Below are 21,622 nucleotides of genomic sequence, written 5' to 3'. Positions count from 1 at the left end.
AGAGATGTTTGGGCAGATCCAGATCGGGTTGGACTCAGGTCACACACCCATGCAGCTGTGCCTAACCGTGCTAAGCTAGGGCCCATCTGCAGGTAGTTTCAGTTGGATCAACTCCGTGACAGGTTCCAGGTAGGAGGTTTAAGGGTGTGTTTGGTTTCAGAGAATTTAGTGAATTTGGAATTGGATTCCACCAGCGCTGGCCATTTTCAAGCCACAAAGAGGAATTTGGTGGAACAAGATTCCAATTCCACTGAATTCTCCAAAACACGTTTTTTTCATATAGGAATGGAAAAACCACCCCTGTAAACCCAGGCACACCCACTGACCCCGGGAGACACCAGCTTCGGCTTATGCAAGGGGAATAATGCCCTGCAGGAATCGAACCCGGCTGCCCGTCTAACAGCCGAGGCCTGATCCAACTATGCTACCCCCTTGGATCTAAATCCAAAACACACTTATAAAACTCATTCTAGCTAAATCCCCTAGGAAATCCATAAATTCATGTTCGTACGGTGACAAGAAATGCAGTTTTCCTATCAAGCTAAAATCAAAACCAACAAGAAATTCAGTTTCTCTTATCAAGCTAAAATTGAAACCAACGGTTGATGAAAGAAATTATCAGCGTCTAAAGCAATCATCTTTTCCATGTAAGCACTAAATTCTCACAAATGTTTACGCTACGCATTACAACTAATTGAACAAGAAATCTTGGAGTAAACTATCTTAGCACATCGCTTGTTAACTATCCGAGTATCTTTCTATTTCTTTTGTTAAACTGTACGTGATTTAGTTCCTGTAATCCTACATAATTAACTGGAAAGTTTCATAAGGGCATCAGTAGAAATTGCAGACAAATGTTTTGGATTTGAAGGGCTCCTCGGCTTAGCTCAGCTCGTTTGGCTAATAAATTTAACTTCTTTCCTTCTCTTTTTTCTAAAAATATTCTTTTAGTCAAACGACTTCGCCTGCAATCAGTTCAAACTTCAAACTCATAATTAGAGCTGGCGATGATCATGGGTCATGACAAGCTTTGGGCTTACTTTTAGCTTTTTATATGAAAATGGGAGAACATGGTAACATTTACTCTTTTGAAATGGAGCTTTTGCAGGTCCTTAAATTTTCTGTGTACGAGAGAGAGAGAGAGAGAGATGCCTCAAAAACATAAATTAAGACTTGGTAAATGTTGTCTAGGTTAATATAAAAAAAGGAAATATACCTCATAAACATAAGGGATGGAAAATTAAGATAGTCCCTACCCATTAAAGTCACATGGCAGTATATCACAATTATGGCGCTTCCTGGCAGAAATCCACACTTATCCTGGCATCAAGTCCAGATAACTCTTGGAAGTAAGCCTTGAAATGTTCATACGAGTGATTCACATCATCAATAGCACACATCTCCCTTATGCTGTGCATGGACAGTTGAGGAGCACCAACATCTACAGTACGAATCCCTATGCCACTTGCCAGTATGGGACCAATGGTTGAGCCACATGTCATGTCATTGCGAACAACAAAATCCTGTAGATAAATGTATAGTGATTACCAGTGATCCTATTTTCAATGAAGAATGATATCATAACCTTGGATTCAATGGGCAGAATGTCAATAAAACAATGAGAATTTTCTAAATATGGAGCAAACTATTAAGGTATGTAAGGGAACCAACCTGAACAGGCAGGTTGTGCTGCTCTGCAATCTCTCGAAATAGAAACGCTGTCACCGCATTGGTTGCATAACGTTGATTCGCATTGTGCTTGATAACAAGGCCTCCATGCAACTTAGGTTGGTGATTGTCTTCATGTTTGTTCTGCAAGTGGGTCAAACCATATGTTAATTTATAAACCGTAACACTCTAACCAAGGGATCATATGAGATAGCTTGATGGTTAGGTTGCACTACCATACTCGATGGGTCGTGGTTCAAATTTCATGGGGAAATAGCCCCCAGCTTGATTTTAAAATAAAAAACAAAAAAGGAAATAAAACAAATGCACCACTAACCAAAAAGCAAGGTATGACATACCATATAGTTTGGATGCAATGCATGGGCCATGTCAGCGGAGACTAGAAAACTTCTTTGTATGGCTTTCTCAAGAAGCTGAAACTTGGAATCAAAAGACCAAATTAACGAAAAAAAACAAAGAATTTAAAATAACTATGAAAAATAGGATTGAGCAGGGTTAACAATATAACTGTTGATAAGATATCGGTTCTTAATCATGCTGCCCACAGCCACTGCTTATGTTGCAAATTCAGGCATCGTTTTACCATCAGGGCCATTAATATATAAATTCAAGTTGATGTTAAAATTCATGAAGAATGAGTAAATGCAGTCTTACCCTAGGTAATTCTGTGTTCAATTTTAACATAGAAGTGAGAGAACTTTACAACTGAAGAAAAAGCTGAATTTTGGTATATTCTGAAAAGAATTTACATGAAAAACTCCTCTGGTTTTGCTGGTGATGCTCCCTTTGACCTATTTTGCATGTATACTATAATCAAAATAGTAGAAAAAAGAAGATTCAAGCAAAACCAAAATAAAGGAAACTACAATATTTGGAGTTTTGGACCACAAGCACATTGACAATCAAAGCACTGAACTGTCTTCCGTTGAGCTTGATGAAAAAATTTATTTACAAATTGTCAAGGCTGTCAATTTGGCTATTATTGAAGATTGACAATATAATTGTTGGCAAACTAAAAAAAGAGAACCATGCAGGGTTTGTTTGGTCAATATGTGAGAATTGACGTAGATTCTAACTTTATGAAACTCTACATGAAAAGGTATTAATGTCCACCTAGGTTGCCAGAAAGCTGTGGAATGTAATGGCTGAAGCATGCTCCTAAGAGAACATGACCAAAAGATGTAACTTGATTCAATAAAGCACCTATGTGAGAATAGGTCCATCAGTGAATATTGTGGAATCGGGGTTAACAATACTCAGGAGACCACAAAAAGAAAATATACATTGCACCACAAGTGGGACATTATTAGATCCAGTGCATTGTCTTGGAACCATTTTGTCTTACTCCAAAGAGAACAATCAAAGAGGAAAGCAAGATTAGGAAGTAGAAGTGGAGTTTTTTTTTCTTTTGTAACGACTAAGAGGAGATATATTTTCTCAGGAGCTGACATGCCTAGCACTTCACCAGGATTTTTCAAGAGTGGACACACCTACCAGATTTGCCAGGATCCGAGTTGCAGAGCCAAACAAGATAGAGGACAAAAGACACATGTGACCTCATCTAGTGATGGAACTAGGGATGCACACTGAACCGAGCTGGCTCGGGCTCAGCTCGGTTAAAGCTCGGCTTGGGCTTGCCCGCTTTGTAAATGAATCGAGCTTGAACAGGCGTATAAAGCTCGGGCGAGCTATCGAGTTGAGCTTGAATGACCTTTCGAGCCCAGTTGAGCTTGAACGACCTTTCAAGCCCAATAAGGCTTGATAAGTCTCGGTTCGTTGTGAACCCAATATATATAATATGTTTGCAAATAAAACCAAATGGTCATTGTTACCTAAGTGGGCAGGGCATTAGACTTTTCTTCGGAAGGTGTTGGGTTTGAATCCCGTCTTTTTCCTTTTTTCGTTGTACATTAATCTAGAGAATTTTTAGTATGTATACATTTTTTTCAGTGAAAATAGTAAAAAATCGTGCTCTGGCTTAGTGGTTGGTCACTTGATTAACGTTAAACAGGTTTGGGGATCGAATCCCACCTCTGCAAAAAATCTTTTTACAAGATTTTTTATGGAATACCATTGAAGCTCGGCTCGGCTCGAGCTCGGAACCGAGCCGAGTCTGGACAATGCCATACAAGCTCTGGACAAAGACATTTTGAATCGAGCCGAGTTCAAACAGCCCAGGCTCGGCTCGTGTGCTTCCCTAGATGGAACACATGAAGATGAACTTATAACTAGGGATATGAACAGGTCACATATGAACAGATGTAGGTAATACCCAAAAAAATAGCAATATGCTGACCTAAAATAGAAACTAAAAGTCAAGTCTCATCATGTCCTGCTGCCAGCCGTGAAAAAACAAGGTAACAAAGTGAGCGAGATTTATGAAAGAAAAAAACATTGGTGAACCTTATAGGTGGAGCAAACAGCTGCTAAGACATTTTTCAAACTCACAGCTGGGTCAATATGTCATCTTATTAACTAGAATAGGTCAAGCTGTATACCTGATTGTAATTCGAAAGAGCATAGTTGGAAAATTATACTGTAACAACACATTACAGATAAACGAGGCCACTTTTACCTTGGAATCAGAAGAGCTGAAGCAATTGGTGATTCTTCTCAGGGCGTCTAGCATAGCAGGAGATCCAGCCCCTTGAGCTGAGTTAGATCCAACTTCTTCATGATCAAACAGGGCAACCATCCTTACACCAGTCTCATTATCAAGGGAATCCACAGATGATGTAGCATCTATCAATGCCTGCAATTGTGGTAACATAGATACACGGGCAGTCACAATCTATTCAGCTGAGTTTCTAACTGCATCCAATATTATACACAATCACAGGTTTCCCTCCTTAATAAAACATCTGAAATAAGAAACAACCTCAATAACATGATATTTTTCCCTTCAAAAACATCTGAAAAGGTGATATTCCCCCATAGGGCATGAAAAAGTCTAGCTTGCTTGTAGTTGGAACATATTCCAACAGAGTGGTTTTCTTTGTATGTGCATTTCTATTTAAGTATTTGTAAGTCACCACAATATTTCAGTATACTCAACAAATTAATTGCTTGTAGTTGGAACATATTCCAAAAGGCAAAAACTAGGAAGTTTATCCATTCTATTACTTGGTTTCCTCTTATGAAAGCCATAGAATGGCAAAATGGTTACATAATATCCAAGTAAAAAAGTAAACACTATCTAAGGTTCATAACTTCAAATTAATTGTACTAACATTAACACTGATTGAAATGACCAAAACACGCTTAAAAACAATGACACTTTTCAATATATATAATTACTTTTAGGGCTAAAGTGAGTCTTGTTTTGAAGGGAAACAAAAAGTTAAACACATTTTTGAAAAAGTAACAAGGTGTGCTTTACTAATTTGAATTTGAAAAGTGATGATCATTATTAACCCCAAAAAGTAATAATGTATTTTGAAAAATGTCATTCTTTTTATGGGTGTTCTGGCATTTCAATCAATTGATTGTTGCTAATGCTAATGTGACTAGTTTAAATCTAGACAAACTCATTATGCATGTGTGCAAATCAATAAGCTAAAAGCCAAATTCAATTTCTGCCATGAATATTTTAAACCAAATTGAAATTGAGCGAATGCAATGGTGATGAATCTCCATAATTGTTCAACTTTTCTACTTCTTATTTTGTTCCCAAAACAACTATTTTTCAATTTCCTAATTGCAATTAATTATCTTTTTCTTTTGTACATTAAAATAAGAGACCAGACTAAGCCACCAACCAACCTATCATAGCAATGAATGAAGGCTCAACCATACAAATTTCAAGTCAATAATGATAAGCATCTTGACTAGAAACTCAGCTTCAGAAATCAAAACTTATGTAGGAAAGATGAAACCAAACAAGAGAGAGCCTCACATATCTAAAATAAAGATATTTGTAACAGAAATTATGGTAAAATATGATGAATGTAGGTAGAAAAATCTGACATGAACTTTGTTAACAGAATATCTTTCATTGCGAGGATTGAGAATTTCTTCAAGACAGAAAAAAATCATTCAATTTTCTTAATCAATAAAATATTCACCTTCAAAGAGCAAAATAACATGCAAAGATTATCTAGTCTGCCTGAAAAAATGAACTCCTTAGTAGCGCCACCTATCGCACTTGGTTGAGTATCACAAAGTTGCAACTCAAAATCACATATTTCATCTGGTTCACATCGAGCTTCAGCTGCAAGCAACTGAAAGACAATACGATATACAGCAATCGTAAATATTTGAACACCAAATAAAATGAAAGCCTTCACACACAACCAAATGCAAGCAATACTTATGAATTTTTTCTAATTGTATACACAAGTTTTTTACAGTGGACCTTATTAAGAAAAAAGGATGCCTCTCACATAAGACGCCTGTTCATTGTTTACCTGCAGTAGAACAGGATGGTGTTTTTTGTTATCAACAAGTTTTTTGTCACCTGCCTGTTTTCCATCACAGTCAGATTCGTTTTCTAATGATCCATTTTCAGCTGGCAGCTTGTTCAGTTCAGCCTGGAATACTATCATAGTCAGACAGGTGATAGAATTTCGAAAAAGGCAGAGGAAACAACAAAGGGACAGCAAAATTAACATTTTGGCATTAAAGAATATCTGAAAATTAAAATAAAATGCAGCTGAACTTCTAATACACAACATCCAATAAAAGCTCCCATCTAAACGCTTAAGAATTGAATGTGTTTCTATGTACTTTCCATTCTGATGTGTTATCTCTTTACTGAGTCTTCAATGACATCATCACAAAAGAATATTGAATGGCAGAAAAGGTGTAAATATAAACAGATTTTGGCAAGAGACTTAATTAGTTAGAACAGCAACTGTGTTATCTTCAAGGTATATGTGGACTTCCGCATTGGTATGTCACATAGAGGAAGCAGTCCAGAGTTACCAGAAGCTTCTTAGATAGGTGGGAAGCCTGCTTCTTGGAAACTCGCTTCAGAAGTGTGATACTCCTCGCTTCCGAAACCTTATGGGAATCTCGATTCTCCCACGCTTCTCCTATGATTTCCACACACTTCATTTATTTTTCTTATATGTTTTCTCACTCTACTTTTCATGTTTTTTATGTGTTTTCTCTTACGCTTCTCACTCACTTCCATGTGCTTTCTCTAACTTGGCAATCATCATTTTTAGATTTTGTTAAAAATTTAATTCTTACACTAAAAAATCATAAATTTAAGAAGTCACTTTTATTTTAGTTTTTATTTGTGTTCCATTTTGATTCTCATTCAATTCTTATATTATTTTTTTTATTTCTCGCTTCCCGCTTCCTATACATTTTTAAATGCATTGATTTTTGCTTCCACTTCCCGTATCGTTTCTTGCTTCAGTTTCTTAGTTTGGCAACCTTGAAGCAGTCAGCAAACCAGGTGCAGAAGATATTACATGCTACATTTATTCTTATATGTTTTCTCACTCTATTTTTCATGTTTTTTATGTGTTTCCTCTCACGCTTCTCACTCACTTCCATGTGCTTTCTCTAAATTGACAATCATCATTTTTAGATTTTGTTAAAAATTTAATTCTTACACTAAAAAATCATAAAATTTAAGAATAGTTACTTTTATTTTAGTTTTTATTTATATTCCATTTTGATTTTCATTCAATTCTTATATTTTTTTTTTATTCTTCGCTTCTCACTTTTTATACATTTTAAAATGCATGGATTCTTGCTTCCGCTTCCCGTATCGTTTCCCGCTTCCGCTTCCTAGTCTGGCAACCTTGAAGCAGTCAGCAACCCAAGTGCAGAAGCTATTACAGAAGCACCTAAAGCTTGCATAGTGCACAGGCCTCCTGTCTTTTAGAGATAAACACATCCATAATAGGAAAATTGTGTAGACATTGTGGGAATAGGCATTAAGGCTTCAGAATGAAATGCATATCTACATTATCTATCTGGTGACACTATTGTTCGGGGAGCTTAAGTTGTTAGTTATTACACATTTAAGGATACTAACCAATTACTTATGACTAAACCCTTTATTTCTATTAAGGAACTATAGTTTATTCTCAACCTGTTTCAATATTACCAAGCTTAAAACAACATAAGTGCACGGTTAGTTTGAGTAAAACCTATTAGACAAAGCCATTTTTCTAACAATATGTTCAAAGTGATAAATGGTCTCATCATGGCAGAAATTTTGGAAAGTATGACTAAATTTTTATGAACTTTTCAGTTTTTAATGATATCCACTGCTGACACCAGCATTACAGAAGAACTTGGTATTTTCCACATTTGCAGCTGAGTTGCTTCAATTTTGTTTTATTCAAACATTCTTATCCCCTGTTAATGATGGTGCAGTTGGCATGTAATGATGCTGCTTCAAAATAACAAAAATGAGGAAGGAAAAAGGGAAATAGTACTTCTGGAAGGATGAACTACATCCATTTATTTTATCTTTACCAGTGGCACTGGAACCCATTGGCTTATATATACATCATATGAATGACCACCCCATGCTATCCTGTTATAACCGGATATCACAGGCAAGCTAAGCCACATACGGCATTCCAGTTCTTGAATTAAAATGTCAAGGCCTTTACAGCCAATACCATAACTGGATCAGTGCAAGGTAAAAAAACACAATTTTGGAAAGCGTAAAGTACCATAATGACTAGCTAGCATGCCAGAATACCAGGGTCATTGGGCAACATGACCTGCAGCCCAGAAACCAAGTGAACAGATAGTATATGTAAGTGAAACACACAAGCTTTATAAGCAAACAACACTAATACTAAACGTGACTAACCAAAACATAAGGTCTACATCTCAGATCACCTTTACTGCTGTTGCCAACACAGGGACTAAATGGTTCTCCGTGTTAACCTTGAAACCATCTGAGACACTCCTGTGAAATATTGATCATAGAGAACGAAAGAATCAGAACTACTCATAAATAGTGACATCAAAGATTCCCAAAAAAGAGACAGTTAATAGCATCTGGCCAGGACAAAATGTAGATAAAACACACATACAGATCAATATACCGTCTGTCCACTAAAAAAAACACCAGAAACACAAACACAAAGTTAATTGAACATACAGTATATGTAAGTGAAACTGCCATTTATGTAAATAAAACAACGACCCATCGATCTTGTTCAGATCACAGGTTTCCAATAAAAGGCGCTCAAACTACCTATCCAAATGAATTGCTAGAGTTGGTATGCGAAGTATAGGCTCTGCAATCTTGATAAGCTTATGATTACAGGAGACAGCACCATCCTTCTTTTCCTTTATCATCACCCGACCAGCGACAGTCAGATCACGATCAAACCATGTATGCCACAAGCCTCCTCCATATGTTTGGACACCTACTTCACAATACCCTCCTTTAGTTACCTGAAGAAGTGCAAATAACACTCATTTTGAAAAACACTTCACAAATAAAAAGAAAAAATGAAAAAGAAACACATAAAGAGCCTTAAGCGAAGATGGTCTATTAGTTCCTTCAGGAAAGAGCAACTTGGTAGGAAAATTCATACACCAGACGCATACAAAGGTTATTATTATTGATACATGTTATTAAGAGCGTGTATAATACATCCTAAAAGAACGTACTATTAAATAACAAATATCTTTCACAGAGTAGTTATGGGAAACAAAACCCAACTCCAGGAGGGAAAAAGAAAAAGAAAATGAAGCCCAATTAAATGGATTAGCCGACCTTAGAGATAGGCTTGAGTTTGAGGCATGGGCTATCCGTGTGAGCACCAACCACATGAAACCCATTTCCAGCAACATATCTAAACCAAACCAAAATTTGAACAAATAGTAAGGAAGAGGTCTTCCAAATGAGAAAGAAACGTAGCGGAAAAACAAAAAAGAAAAGCCAAGAAAGAAAATAAGGATTTTGTTGCTTCCCCACCTCTTGCCAATGGCAAAGGCGACGATGGTCGAGTGATTCCTGGTGAAGAAATACTTGTTGCCCACCTGGAGCTCCCAATCCTCTCTCTCCGAGATATGCTCGAACCCCGCTGCCTTCAATCGCCTCTTCGCCTCATCTGCCAAAATTTCAGATCAAACTACTCACCAAAAAGGTTGGGTTTCTCATCAAACCAAGATGGAATAGATGTATGAATCTACGAAGGCAATCCGGATTGATGGGGAGAGCGGAAACATGGAAATTGAGACTAATAGAGAGAGAAAGGCATATACCGACGGCGTGGAATGCGGTGGGAGAGGAGTTCAAGAAGTCGATTAGATCGGCCACCACCGAGTTCGTACACGCGTTCTCGCCCTTCCCCATCTCTGCAACAAAATCTCTCTCTCTCTCTGTGTGTGTGTGTGTGTAGAGCGAGCGATATACTGACTCTGACCGGTTTCAGCTTTAGAGAAATAGGATAGGTCCGTATTAAATCTATGCATAACGAACCAGATTCGATAGAATACTTTCTTTTTTATCGGATTCGAGAGAGAATACTTGCTTATGAATAATCAGGGGTGGATTAACGGATCGGGTTTGATCCGATGTATCCAATACATTGTTTCTGAATACAGATTCTTGGGAAAAAAAAATTGAGTGTGCATTTGAATTTGATATGGATTATTTAATTAGATTATTACCGACTGTTATAGGATTCAGATCAGTATTTTATGCTGGATTCATGTTGGGACTAGATTCAAATCCATGCTGTTTGCATTTTTTACACATGTAAATAGGTTTGTTCATAGTGATTTTATTTTTGGGCCGGTAACACCATATAAGTTTCAAACCGCATTCAACCCTACCTTATCAGATATCATTTCGATATGGGCAGGATTGTATGACCTGATATCCCAAGCATTGTAAGTATTGTTTTGCCAGTGATTGCATGCTAAAAAGAAGCTCAAGAGACCTTGTCAGAGTTGCACTCTTGCACAAGATAGGCTGGAGAGGTCGGATGAGCTTCGTCTGAGGACGTTGAAGGGGATTGTAGAGATTCTGAATGTCATTCAAGCTGTGGGCTTCTTGACAGCAGCAGCCACGCTGCATCTGTGAGTGCATGAGTAGGGAGAAGGAAGAGACCGTCTGCGCCAGAGCAGCACCAACTACAACCAAGAGGAGGAGGGGGAGCCAAATGTGAGGTTTTTTGGGGTGTCCCGTGACAGATGTGGTGGGAGAAACTCGTTCATCCTCAAATGGCTTGAAGCAATGGGATCATGGTGAGGGTTCATCATCTACGGCCAGAAGTGGGTCTGATGTTGTCAGAGGGGGATCTCATCGTTATGCCGGTCGAAAATCGAGTCTTGAGACTAGAGTAGAGGAAGGAAAGAAGAGGATGTTCCTCTGACGCTCATGGTTGATTTTGTGAGAGGTGAAAAGCCTAGAAGAATGGAGTTTTAATTCATGCTAGCTCATCTTAAAAGAATGTGGACTCATCTTCAGGAGGTGCAGTTTGTTTCTGACCCATCGGTTTGTTTTATTCAACATGAGGAAGACATGAATGGTACAATTAGCGACGACCTAAATTTGTCGCTAAATAGTTTAGCGACGCCTAGGCTCTGATGGAGCCGAAAGGGAAGATCAGGATAGAGGCAGGGAAATTGCTCACAAGAGCGCTTGTTTGGGAACGGTTTAAATCTCACATCAGTTTATATTTTGAATGGGAGAGAAGGGAAAAATTTTGCGCTTTAGGTGGGACGGTTTAAATAAAAAAGTAGTGATGGAATTAACGAGGGAATTTTTCTGACGCTAATTCGTCGCTAATTAGCGACGGAATATTTCTCTTGCTAATTCCATCGCTAAGTTGACGAAAATTTTTTGTCGCCGATCTGTCGATAATTAGCGACGTATTTGAGATAGAATTTGTATCGTCACTAATTTCAAAAATATTTCAAAGATTGGCGATGAATAATGTTCTCTCACTAATTTCGTCGTTAATTTACGACGAAAAAAATTCATCGCAAATATCCGTCGCTAATCAAGGTTTTTCTTGTAGTGGGTGGTGTTTGGAAACTTGTAAGGCAGACTCTTTTGGTTAATAAATGGTACCCAGACATGCCCTGAAAACTTTAGGTGATGAGTACAATCCCCGTATGGATTGGACTTTAGAATATGTACATTGAGTTAAGGGAATGAGGATTTTCTGTTAGATGTTAAGAGATTTTGGGAAGGAAACTCATCTCCCTTGATGAGTTTACAAGAAAGCCACAGTGCATTCTCTATGCACGGTGTTACATTGAACTACTGGTGGGTTTTACAGCTATCAAAAAGATTGAGGTGGAGGTCTAAAATAATTGTTGGTTCATGCAACTTGTCAAATATAAAGAGAATATTAACTTCTGCAGAGTGTGGTTTAACACTTCACAGGAAGTTTTCTAAGAAGGTGTGGGAGTCTTAGAATAAAACCCAAGTGAGAGGATCTGAATTTAACAATTTGTTTGACATTATTTAGCAGGACCGTACAGAGGTTGAACAACCAAAGAATACATCCTTTCAATGCATCGCTGGCCCCTTGTAACATGTTAAAAAAAATGCAAGCCACTGATCCCCACAGGATCAGTGGCGGAGAAGCATCCAGTAACAGTGGAGTGTCCACTGTTAGGCGCTTCTCTCTCTCTCTCTCTCTCTCTCTCTCTCTATATATATATATATATATATATATATATATATATATATATATATATATATATATATATATATATATATATAAATAAATAAATAAAAGGGGTATTGCCTGACTCCTTGTTGTCTGACATCCATCAGATGCGACTGGCATGTCAGTGGATTGGTTTTTGCGCTTTCATAGGCTTTAGCAGCTGTCCAAGACCACCTTTGAAACCCTTGAAAGCGAAAAAAGATCAATGTCATTGATCCATGTACAATCAATGGCATGCATTGCTTCCGATGATCATCAACTTAACACCCGATCATATATATATATATATATATATATGTCAGTTTCAGCTTCTTTTAGGCAAACTTTCGATTATCCTACCGCAAGGTTGAGGGAGAGTGTTAAATATACATACAGGTGTATATAATATAGCATATATATATATATATATATATATATATATATATTCATACTTTTGTATATATTATATATATATATATTATTTTATTATAATATTATATATATATATATTGTATATAAAGTATATATATAATATATATTATATGGGACTAAGTCAAACTAGTTGACTTGCTCTTTCTTCGAGCTATTGAGAGGTCTCTTTCTCAATTCTAGTGCTCTCTCTCTCTTCTCTCTATTGTATATAAATAGGGGTATTTTCCCTTTGTAATGTAAGCTTTTGCACACTTGTTTCTTGAATAAAATATATATTTTATGTTGTGTGCCTTATTGTGTATTCCCTTTTGTAGGATTTGTGAGTGTGTTCTTTAGAGAATATTTTTAGGGTTTCTTTTGTAGTTGATATTTTCTTGGTTCATGATTGACGACTCTTTGAATCTTTACAGACTTCATGAGAGAAGGCGGTTGTAATGAAGGTTACAACTGACTAGTCATTTTTGCGCCACACAACAAACTCAGGATTCCGAATCACAAACTTAGTCTTTTGAGGCTGCACTAAAATTGTTTGGGATACATATTTCAAAGGCATAGGAATCGATCCATTAAGGTGTCCCATTAAATCATAGTTGCAAAGACAAAGAATGATTTGTTTCTTTCAGGTAATAAAATTTGAAGAATCAAGTTTTTTGATGACTAAATGGCTAAGAAAAGAAGCATTAATGTAGGCGATAAAGAACGAATGAAGGAAATAAATAAGAAATATGACTTAAAACAATATTGAATTCAGTTCAACCAACAAGAAAAATTTGATCCAAATAACTAATCAGAGAATCCAATTTAATCAGAACAGTCAAATTTTTTGGTTTTAACCTCTTCATTTTTTTTTATACTTGAGTGGATTTAATAGGGATGCCACCCAAGAGCAGATTTAATATGAAATTCTGATCTGAGAATAGGTCTGGCATGAAAGAACGATTTGATCTAAATATAAAATCAGATCTAAGAGGACATTTTAAGAAAAGAAGAATAAACAGGATGCAAATATGAAGAAGACAAGAAGCACAATAGATCTGAAAATAATTTCAGATCTAAAGCAAAAGGGGAAAGATTTTGTTTAGAGAAGAGACACCAAAGAAAAAGGGGTTGATGCAAATAAGAGAGTGAAATAAGGAGAGAGGTGCGAGAGGAGGTTGCAGCCAAAGTTTAATGAAACTTACTTCTTCATAGCTCTGATACCACATGAAATATTTCTTTAGAAAATGTGTCCTACACAATAACCCTAGGCTGCAGGCAGGGGCGTAGCTAGGATTTATTATCTCAAAAAGTTTAAGCGTGTTTCGAAAAGTTCCTTATAATTTATCATTTTGGTAGGCACAAAATAAATAAATAAAAAAAGAAGGAGTTCATAACTAGAACGAGTAGCTTCATGCAGAAAAGCATAGTCCCAAGATTCGCGCCTCCTTACCTTTCCCTTTCTTTGTATAAGTGAGAAGATAAGTGTCTTTTGTGGTGGACCAGAAGGGTAGCTTAGATGGAACGGATCAAGGCGAGTTAGACGGGCAATCAAGGTTCGATTCTCGTGGACGTTATTCTCCTTGCGTAAGCCAAAGCCGGTGGCTCTATGGGGTCAAGGGGTACGCCCAAGTTTAATACCCCTCTGGGTGGTTTTCCTGTTCTTATTCTTATATGAAAAAAAAAAAAGTGTCTTTTGTGGTGTGTGGGAAGTGCTCCTCTAAATTAGAGGATCACCAAGGACAGGTTCTATGCCTGCCTTTCACTTTTTTTCATTCTGAATGATGTTGTCAGTATCGGTATCGGCTCTGTATTGTTTGGCCAAGGATTCAGGTCAATCAGCCGATGCCGATACTCAAGTGAATCGTTTTGAATTGGCTAAAAAATAATTCAAAAATATTATGTCTCAATCATAACGTGACATGTGTTAAAGATATTAAAATAATATTAAAAATTAAATTTATGTACTTTTTATATTTATTAAAAAATAACCGACTCAGGGATGAAGCGTATCAATTTTTTGCCGATACCCACAACATTGGTCTGAATAAGCCGAAAGATGATTCAAAAGGGGCCGATTCAAATCATTTTTTTAAATATTTTTTAACGAGGTTAAACAATTTTTAACATTATTTGTTTTTTTTACAACACGTCATCTGATGGTAAAAAAGGCTAATTCAAGATCAATTCGATTCGATTTTCTTCATTCTTTTAAGAAACCAGTTCACCTAATAAACTGATTTTAACAATATTGCTCTAGACTGGCTGGGGTTGGAAATAGGGATGCAAACCGATCAGATATAATTGGGTATGGGATTCGAGTCTGACACTATATATTTCTGAATTCGGATCCTTATGCTAAGAACCAAATGTAGCTTCAGATTGGATAAGAATTTGCTAAACCAGATTTCTGTTGGATTTGGGTCAGTATTTCAAGTCAGATCTAATTCAGGCCTCCATCAAAATCCAATCCAATTTCATTTTTTTTACATGTAAAGAGTTCAATTTTATTGGTTTTTATTGAATCAAGTACATAACTCATATACTTCAGTTCCAAATTCAACCCTACCATATTGGATCTTATTTGGCTTCGAGTCTACATTGCACATTTTGGATTCAGATTTGGATCTAACAGGATCCGGCCCATGCCCGATTTGTTTGCAGCCCTGGTTTGGATGTTAGAACAGCTGATCACTTCGCTTGCCCATCTTATAATATGTCCAACGTGGTAGTCAGTACACCAACGTGGTAGTCAGAGAGGGATAATCTGATAAAAACCTTTGGGAGCCAAGTTTAACACTCATTTAGCAAGTTTCTTCATTGCCAGTGTTTGATTCGGCGTGACCCTTAGCCCACCCCCCATTTAACAGATTATCACCATAAACAAATTCTTCCCATACATGAATAAATCTTATTTCCTTCAAAATTAAGGGAACAAAAAAATAGCAGATTACCACCATATTTTAGCACATGAACATGGTTCATTGAGCCATGCCACGTTTGATGAAGGCCATTATTCAAAGATTCAATCAACTTCATACTAAAAGTTGAATGCCATCAAGAAACTTAGGCACAAGGCTCCCCCAATTAGTTGGGTTTGCATCTAAACCAAGCATGGCTATCATCTAAAATTGCATTCGGACTCACTTTCTCACCCAAGTAATAAGCTTGTCTATTGGTAAGAATGAAATATGAAAATGGAACATATAAATCGCATCACAACTAATATGGAAAGCAGAGATTCTATATATCCTCTGCTAGAGATTGACTCCGCAAGCCACTTCATCCTTAATTTGTCAATTTTGAAACTTACTTGTTCTGACAGTATCAAACGAGACTCCTACTAAACATCATCCCACGGTATGGAAAGTAAAGGAGCTGTAACATCCGAGGTGAGGTTTGCAAGGAATTTGACATTGAAGGGATACACTTGTGTCTCGAGCTCAGATGAGTAGGCCTTTGTAGACAGCTGTATGTATAGCTTTTCGGTGGGGTGTAGCGCATCGTAAAAGGCGTAGGTGTTTCTGTCTGGGCACACTTCATCTCCTTCAGCACATAACTCTCCGTTTGAGCTCATCAAGGTGCAGCAAGACTCATTGACCACTTTTAATCCTAGCAAAATACACAGATTTAGCTTGGCAACAGTTTGATCATTTCATCATCGTGATTACATAAAATTTGGTTGCACACTCTATAAAGCTTACTCCTTCATTTGGCCATCCACCATAGTCCACTTTGTGATTTGAACCGATGCAAGATGAGTGCATCTTGGCTCAATCAAAAAGATGGTGCACATGAAACATCTCTAAAATCACCATACAAGAAGTTCATATGGTGATGTATAAGCACAGATGCGAATAGCATACCATAGGTTGCTGGATCATCGAGCATGCTGCTAATGATTCCCGACATATTGACGTAGACAAAAGCGAACCCAGGCACATCTTGGCTTAGACCCTCTAGAGCAGATCTCAGTGCATTGTTGAACAACATGGATGCCTCGTCTAAAACCTTCAAGCAGGACCCGTCATTGTGCATTCTAAAATAAGGATCACAGCCGTTTTGCAAGACATTAAGCACCACAAATTTCCGTGCCCCATATTCATATATCCTCTACAAACAGAACCACAAGAAAATAGATGAGCATTTTGGACAGATAATTCCAATTGAAAATCCAACTTCTTGGCCTTTGCTTCTTAACTTTGCCCAAATCTAGTGATTGATAAGACTTTAAACAAACTAAAGCCCATGCGATCAAGGTCTCGGCTGCATCCGGTGCAGCATATGTAGATTGTATAGATGACCTAAAACAGTCCGGTTGCTTCATGCAGTTTTCATGGGAATTGAAAATGCTGAGCTGGTATTCCTTTCCCACCATGGGTGAAACAAACATCCATGCACAATGATGGGAAAATGCTATGATGGCAAAAGTAGGCACAGTTTTTCATGTGTAAAATAAAATCCCTTCGTACCTCACACTATATGAAAGATCTTTCATGCGAAGGCTGAGGCTGGCAGGACTTTCTAGAATTTTGTGTTTCCCATGAAATACCCTTCCCTTCTATTGGAATGTCACAAACGGGCACCTAAGCCTAACTCCAGCAAGAGAGAGAGAGAGAGAGACTCTGTACCTTGAGTTGTTGGGTGTAAGTTGGTACGAGCAGATCTGTTAAGCTCTGCAAGTCACATTCTACTGGCAAGCCAGACTTAGTGCAATTCCACATGTAATCAACTCCACCAACGCAGAAAAAAAATATGCTTTGTGAGAGGTAGGAAGACAGCCTTAAACTGTCGTTGAGTTGAGACTGCAAATCCGGCAGCGTTGCTTTTCGGAAGTTCGTAATTTGACGACTCAAAGACGTGATATTGTTCTGCAAAATTTTTGCATATCATGAGTTCATCAAGTCTTGTATTCCAAAAAATGTATCTTTCGTTTCTGAAGGAACTGCCAAGGAGGTTTGTAAAAACTTAGCACATCGATACAAGAGTGGTCAGAGACCACCCTCCAAAGAAAGAGAAAACACTCACAGGAACCTCCAAGAAATGTATACAGCGAAGGAACCTAAAGACAGAAAAATCAGCGTATGAATCGGACTCTGTTCCTTCTTTCAAAAAAAAAAAGAAACATCGGACACTGTTCCTCTACACAGATATGCCGACCTTGTCCGTGCCCAACGTAGCTCAAAATCTCACGATGAATTAAAAAAATTGTTTTTATGAATAGTATCACTAAATTCAGATTTTAGAAATATATAAGAAAATGTTTAAAAATATGAAAAAACTTAAATATATATAGGTTAATACATTCGTGCTAAATGAGGTTTTTAAGGCTTTTTTGTATTATTTTTAAAATTCTGACAGTACAGATGTGATCTATGTGCATGATTTTATAAGGATCAGCTATTGAAGCATCTGATTCCAACATATTGGTGGGTTTTTATAAGTTTTGAAAATTCAACAGTCCATAATCTTTGTCAATTTTCAAGTATCCAAATATCATTTTTTTTATCGAAAACACATGATCCAGGTGTGGATTCATAGTAAATTGACCATGGCCAACACATTTATGGGGTCGAAACTGTATAAAAACAATGAAAAATCCTGTTTTTTTTAAAACAATGTGATGAACAGTCATCACACACAGGATGCTCAGCGCCCGTGCGTATTCGTCACAAACCATTAAACAACTACCACTTTTCCTATATATATGTGTGTGAGTAATGTATAGGTTCAGACCATTTATCTCCTAAACTGTCACAAACCCTTTAGAAAAATGTATTTACATGTGTTTTTTGCTTAATCCAAACATATAGATGCGTTTATCATTACTTTCACTGATATCCATGCTTTGGATCAAGTCAATTTAACAAGAATTCTTGATTTCTAATTAATCGATTTTTTTTTTTTTGAAAAAGAGTTAAGTTTTTTGGTGTAATATAATCATTTGATTTTTTGTGGAGCTAAAAACACATGTAAACATGACAAAAAATTTAAACTAATGCATATTTTCTACTAAACAAAGCATAGATCATATTTATAAGTTTTGATTAAGTAAAAAAACACATGCAAATATGTTTTTTAAAGGAGTTAGGTGGTCTAGAACATATATATATAAAGATAAAATCGTGATATTTTTAAAACAGGTGATATTTTGATAATAATGCAGTTTTTTCTGGTTTATATTGGTTATTGAAAATCGTGCAAAAAAAACATAACATAAGATTTTCAAAGAATAGCCGATATTTGTGACTATGGTGAGTATCCATTGATGCTTTGACTGCAACCTGCTCATATTAGTTGTGTTGCAGAGATCAGAAAACGACCAATACATTACTACAAAATTACAGCATTTTGATGGCGAATACAGAACTGCAAGTCTGACCCAAATTCATTTAATCAGATTTGTGGTTGGATTTGGTTTTTTCATTCTCAACCAGACTTGAATTGGGTTTTCATTTTTTCTTATTTGAGTCAGTTTTCACTACTACATATCTACTAGTATCAGATGCCTTGAATCAAGGCACCCGATAAAAATCCAACCCATTAACAGCCCTACGCTTGATGGAACCGAAGCTCAGAGATAGGATTACTAAGATGAGTTGTTAGAGAGATAGACACAGGAAAATTAAGAAGTCATTGGAGAGATAGAGATAGAGAGAGGATTACTAAGATGAGAAGTTAGAGAGAGAGAGAGAGAGAGAGAGGATTACTAAGATGAGAAGTTAGAGAGAGAGAGAGAGAGAGAGATGAGAAGTGGCATAGTGACAAAAGTTAAAAACGGCAAAAATCTCGGGAGTCAAAAACTGGGAAGATTTTTAAAATTTTCATAAATCTCGCATTTTTTCAGCAAAATCTCTGCAATGAAAAATAAATTATAAAATATAAAAATTAATTTTTATAAGAAAATATAAAAATCTTGGGGGTTTTCACTTTAAATATCTGCTAAAACCATAAAAATCGTAATATTTGTCAGGGTTTGAAAATATCGCAAGAAATTTCTATTTTAAACTTTCAGGCAATTTCTCGCGATATTATTGCGAGATTTTTATAATCTCGAGATATTTGTCACAGAGAGAAGTGGTACTAATGAGGCATGGCAAGTTCCTGAAAACTAGACTTTTTAAATTGAGAAAGGTAAATGAATAGAATGGCCATTCTAATCGTTAATTAACAGAAGTTATTGCAGGTAATTAATCCATGTGTTATTTGCTAATTTGTTTAATCCAAGCAAAAACTTTGGTCGGAATTTGAAAGGTCCAAACTTTTGGTGTCCTCATGACTTAGATAAAAAAAAGTATGGTAGTTATTTGAAAACTTCCCTTTTCTTAACTAGGTGAAAATTTGAGAAATATCATTTATTTTAGTAATGTATTGCTTAACCTTTAAATATACTGAAATATTTTCAAAATACCACCGGCATTTCAGATACATATTGATCTGATGAGCACCCACAAACTTATATAAAGGTAATGCTAGAAATGAAAAACCATGCTACTGTTCTGCTTACACTTTGAGAGGTAGTATCAAGGATCCCTGCACCACCTGAGGCATAATTAACTCCAGTAAGAATAGATCTCCCTCTAGTTAGAGGATCATAGAAAACCGGAAGGAAATGAGGGATGCCCAAGAGCTGTCCCAGTATGTCAGCTGGATTTCTCCCATCAGTACACCTCCCCGTAGGACCCATGGGAAAATCTATTCCATATGGAAAATAGTTGCATCTCGCAGTAGTGTTCAAAAAGTTGTTGTTCCCACTATCGACCAAGGAGTCCCCAAAAACAAACATGGCTTTTACATTGTTTTCGGGGAAGGCTGTCAAGACATTGCAGAAAGAAATGAAGAAGAAGAAGAAAATGAACAGCATATCGTACAAGAAGAGTTGTTACTGGAGGTTGTCTACAACCTGATGGGGCAAGCTATGGGGACTCTCTTAGGCCAACTTAAATAAGTGCAAAAACGCTGTTCCTTGAGCATAGGATGACAAGTATCTTTTAAGGTAGGACCCACCTGATCGATGTGGTTCGTAGTGATGGTTGCTGAGTTCTGGTCAAGCTAAACGCAGATTGCTATATGTAACTTTTTTTAATGTAATTTTGTTGGGGAAATTTTTAAAATAGCTCCGAACATTTTTAAATAAGTCAAAAATACACCTAACAAGGTGTTAGGCTCTATAATAATAATAATAATAATAATAATAATCTAGGTAAGTGTATTGCTAAAACTGCACCTTGTTAGGTGTATTTTTAAAATATCTCCAAACATTTTAAAATAAGTCAAAAATACACCTAACAAGGTGTTAGGCTCTATATTAATAATAATAATCTAGGTAAGTGTATTGCTAAAACTGCACCTTATTAGGTGTATTTTTAAAATAGCTCCGAACATTTTAAAATAAGTCAAAAATACACCTAACAAGGTGTTAGGCTCTATATTAATAATAATAATCTAGGTAAGTGTATTGCTAAAACTGCACCTTATTAACTTAAGTGTTGAAAACCATGTGTTAATAGAGGCATAAAAAGCTAAAGTGTGTGTCTGTGAATATGAGTGTTCAATTGAAGTAGATGAATGGCTAGTTACATCTATAAAGACCTCTCCCCCTCAAGGAAAATTAGAGATTTTTTCTTTTACTGTATATATGTTCTTTTGGGCGAACAACCAATATGATGAGATCCATTCTACTTTCAATCCTGTCAGTCCAAATTAACAATGGCACGGATTAGGCCACATTTTCACCTGGATGTAGATTGATCCTAGCTATTGACATGCATCAGTTGGACAGCCAAGATCAACATAGGATCCTCTGAGTTTAAAAGTATTTGAGAGGTTGGGAAAGTTTTAGATATTTATGCTTCTTCAACAAGAAAAAATGATGCTTGACCAAATTTGTACAATTTATTTAAAGAAAAACGTTTTTTCTTCCATGATGA

At 36.5% G+C, this 21,622-nt stretch overlaps 2 protein-coding genes across 2 annotated transcripts; both read right to left on the bottom strand.

Annotated features, from left to right (window-relative positions):
- Positions 1–1,149: 1,149 nt before the first annotated feature.
- Positions 1,150–10,013, bottom strand: LOC149839431 (putative aspartyl aminopeptidase). The gene is made up of 11 exons (XM_090002546.1): positions 9,883–10,013; positions 9,593–9,728; positions 9,392–9,470; positions 8,864–9,066; positions 8,503–8,572; positions 6,096–6,218; positions 5,754–5,909; positions 4,265–4,441; positions 2,028–2,102; positions 1,672–1,812; positions 1,150–1,523 (listed from the first exon to the last, which is right to left on the bottom strand). The coding sequence occupies exons 1-11, from the start codon at positions 9,971–9,973 to the stop codon at positions 1,287–1,289; spliced, it is 1,488 nt and encodes a 495-aa protein (XP_089858672.1). The 5' UTR covers positions 9,974–10,013; the 3' UTR covers positions 1,150–1,286.
- A 6,022-nt stretch (positions 10,014–16,035) lies between these two features.
- Positions 16,036–20,478, bottom strand: LOC149839430 (GDSL esterase/lipase At1g29670-like). The gene is made up of 4 exons (XM_090004864.1): positions 20,235–20,478; positions 16,847–16,887; positions 16,559–16,805; positions 16,036–16,304 (listed from the first exon to the last, which is right to left on the bottom strand). Exons 1-4 carry the CDS (start codon positions 20,476–20,478, stop codon positions 16,036–16,038), a joined length of 801 nt encoding a protein of 266 aa, XP_089860990.1.
- Between the last annotated feature and the right edge of the window lie 1,144 nt (positions 20,479–21,622).

Source organism: Nuphar pumila, chromosome 4 (genome assembly GCF_984573655.1).
Source record: "Nuphar pumila chromosome 4, dmNupPumi1.hap1.1, whole genome shotgun sequence".
NCBI classification, from domain to species: domain Eukaryota; kingdom Viridiplantae; phylum Streptophyta; class Magnoliopsida; order Nymphaeales; family Nymphaeaceae; genus Nuphar; species Nuphar pumila.
This window is presented reverse-complemented; position numbering and strand designations above follow the sequence as displayed.